Here is a 3559-nt window from a genome sequence, read left to right on the forward strand (position 1 = left end):
AATAGGAGGGAAAAAGATGGGAATGGTCCACATCAATAGATTTGATAGCATTGGCGTCATCCACCCAATCACCACGTTCATTTTTCAACCTTTCCAATTTATTTCGTCTTCTTCTAATAAGAGTAGTAAGATGAAATAATTTAGTATTCCTGTCCCCCTCCTGTAGCCAATGAATTCTGGATTTTTGTTGCCAAAAAGTGGCTTCCTGTTCCAAGGTATCATTAAAATCCTTAGTAAGGGAAATCTCGAGATTCCTGAGGGAATTATTAACCCCATTGCAAAGGGCCTTTTGAATCCCAGCAAGTCTACCTAAGATCCTGGCTTTTCTCAGTCGCAAGTGGCCGAAAACAGTCAAATTCCATTGTTGAAGAGGTTGAACTAGTGCATAAGTCTTTGCTAGAGCTGGACCAGGCTCCTGCTTCCATAATTGATCTATGAGCTTAGGCCATCTCCAGTCATAGGGCTAAATGTAGTCCAAGGCTAAAAATTTAGCCCTCCAAAATATTAATTTTTTAAAGAATAGTGCATGGCTAAATTTTTCCATCTCCAGCCATGCAAGGCTATGTTTTAGGATTCTTCATATTTTATTATATATATTCACCCATAACATCAACTCACTTTACTATTGGCTTTTAAAAAGCAAATGCATGGGCCCACAAAAATTTGGCCTAGACTAAAGGTGGGCTATATGTGGCCTGGTTGGAGGGCCAAAGGGCCAAATGTGGCCCTTCAAATTTGGACAAAATTTTATTTAGCCCACGGCTGGAGATGGATTTTGCATTATTTTAGGGCTATATTTGGGATATAGCCCATAGCTGGAGATGGCCTTAGTAAACTCAATGTGCTTGATCCACATGGCCTAAAACCGAAAGGGCCTAAGCCTAGGGGAGGGCAAAAAGCAAGATTGAAGGTTGATTTTGATGGGACAATGGTCTGACTTAGTCCTAGGAAGATGGATAACATTAGCCTCAGGAAAAGCACCCATCCAGCTCATATTACAGATAGCCCTGTCCAGTCTCTCAAACACTCTGTTATTGCTCCAAGTAAATTTTTGGCCCGTGAAGCCTAAATCAATCAAATCATTTGCATCAAACCAACTTTTAAACCCTTTTATTCTGCGCAGGGGGCCCCCACCAAGTTTGTCCTCAAGCTGAAGCATCTCGTTAAAGTCTCCTGCCAACAACCAAGGCATGTTGTGGCAATCAGCAACAAAGGATAAATACTCCCATAGAGTTGCCCTTTTTATACTGCAGGGCTTGGCATACACTGCTGTGAAAACCCAAGGAGTCTGCCCAGGCCAGGCGATACAAGCCGAAATAGCCTGCTCATGGGTCCCAATAATGTCAACTTTGAATTTATTTTCATTCCACAATAACCATAAACCTCCAGAGAAGCCAACAGCATCAACAACTTCAGAGCAGGAGAAACCTAAGGACTTCACTACAGATGCAACCTTAGTGCCACTTATACGGGGTTCACAAATGAAGAGCAAATCCACGTGATGGTTGTGAATTAAGTTCATGACAGTGTTTTTAAATTTGGTGCAAACTGCACCTCTAGCATTCCAGCACATGATAATCATTAAAAACGGTGGTTAAGGAAAGAGTACATACCAAAGGTCTGGAGCCCTTCATCAATGGTCCATGGATACACCTCCACTAGCAGAGGTATCTTTTGGAGCATAGTTTATCTGACCAACCAATAGGTCCATCTTATCACCTGAGCTGTCACCATTAGGGAGAGGGTGGGACACAGGGTCAATCCTCTCTTCCTCTCTTGAGTCATCCCCAACAATATTTGGGGGTTGATGCCCAAATATGTATATACCCTTACCATTAGTCACATCATGTCCCTTCCCCCAATTGGACAAGTGAGCATCAATGGTCTGGGGGTTTTCCATCAATTTTCCACCCAAGATTTCTTTCCCCTTAGCATTAAACATTTCAGGACTAAAGCTCCCAATCCTCCCTGGTTTTGCAGAAGAGCCACTTGCCTTCACACTTCCTGTTGAAAGTTTAACAGGTAAGCCTTTTAACCCTGTTCGAGTTTCAATCGGTTGCTTCTTAGTTTTTGTCCAGACCTTAGTAAACAAAGGGTCAAACACTTTTCCCCCTTGTTCAAACCTGCACTTGTGCTAGGAGCAGTATGGTCTTTCTCAGTACATTCATCTATTTGTCCGAGGGCATCATATCTAGATCCATGGGTCTTCAAACTAGACCCTGACCCATAACCCTCTTTCAGGTTTGCCTTAGGTTTCCTCCTAGGTGGCACGTTCATCCAAGGCCCTCGCAAAGTCTCTAGAGGGGTAGCAGTATGTTCAGTTGTCGGGGTTGCATCATTTCCCTTTGTGTTCGCGTCAGTAGAGCACCCAGGTTGTTCCGCATGGACTTTCTCCATTAGATTGCAACTCTCTCTCTCTTGTGCCCATAGAGTCCACATCCGTAGCATATATCGGGTAACCCCTCATATTCAATGTTGTACCAAGTCTGATTAATTTGCACAAAAGCCTCCAGAGGCTTAGTTAGATCCAACTCCACGCAGAGCCGTGCAAACTTCCCTCTGTTTTTAGTGGTAGTGAGCGTATCAATCTTCAAAAGCTTCCCTAAAAGATTCCCAATTCGTTTCAAGGCCCAAACATCAAAGCGCTCTAGTTGGATGGCAGCAACCCTAATCCAGACAGCCATTCTCGTAACCCGAGCAGAAGCAGGACAAAACCCAGGCCTCCATTTTTGCATAATCAGGTACTGCCCAGCAATAACCCAAGGTCCTCCTATTAGCACAAAATTCAAGTCTTCCTCTAGTTCAAACTTGACTACAAAATAGTCATTAATCAGATCAATTAGTTTCCAGTCTCCTTTTAGATTCCATTTTTGCTGCAGCTGTGTGGAGAAAGATATAGGTGTGTGAGCGTCCGAGCAGTTTAATAATCAGTGCATTTTTCCACGGCTGGCAGAGACGACTCATTGCCCGTTCGGAAAACTGGATACTTGGTCCCCGATCTCCCCTAGAAGTCACCACATCTTCCTCATCGTTCAGATCTGCAAAGTCTTCTTCCAAGGAATCAATTTCAATCGTAATATTCTTAGTTAGATTCATGGTGCTCATTAGTTTATCTCGAAAGCTGACAGCGGGAGCCGACGGTGTAGACTGTCCCAGCACAGGATCTTGCATCATCGGATCAGTAGTCTCAGAATCAGTAGTTTCCGATTCGCGAGTCCTCTTGGAGGCTCTGTAATTTGGAATGGAATTACCAGGGGAACCTTGGTCCATGGTCAGAGCCGGCGGATTTTTTTAGGTTTTTTAAAGTCACTGTCAAATAATAAACTACTGTTACAGCGGCTTCCACGTTCCATTATAGCCTGTTGGTTTTTGTTATTTCCCTGGTTTGTCAAGTCAATGTTAGACCTATATTCTCCTAGTATTGAATCCAGTTCACGAATCACAAACATATTCCTTAAATATATCTAACATAGTAGATAAAATTCCTACGAATAAGAAAAAAGACACATGTTTTTCTTAATTAAACTATAATTTGTATAATAACGTATAAATTCCGGTG

The 3559-nt window shown here is 42.7% G+C and overlaps 1 protein-coding gene across 1 annotated transcript; it reads right to left on the reverse strand.

Moving 5' to 3' along the window:
- Nucleotides 1-859: 859 nt before the first annotated feature.
- On the reverse strand, nucleotides 860-1573 carry LOC110769479 (uncharacterized). Its single transcript, XM_021973458.2, has one exon. The coding sequence runs from the start codon at nucleotides 1571-1573 to the stop codon at nucleotides 860-862; it is 714 nt and encodes a 237-aa protein (XP_021829150.2).
- Nucleotides 1574-3559: the final 1986 nt, after the last annotated feature.

This window comes from Prunus avium, chromosome 3 (genome assembly GCF_965620075.1).
Source record: "Prunus avium chromosome 3, drPruAviu1.hap1.1, whole genome shotgun sequence".
NCBI classification, from domain to species: domain Eukaryota; kingdom Viridiplantae; phylum Streptophyta; class Magnoliopsida; order Rosales; family Rosaceae; genus Prunus; species Prunus avium.

Bases quoted from the DNA above. Each gene is read 5' to 3' on its own strand.
- LOC110769479 (XM_021973458.2), bottom strand. From the start codon at position 1,573: ATGTGCTGGAATGCTAGAGGTGCAGTTTGCACCAAATTTAAAAACACT.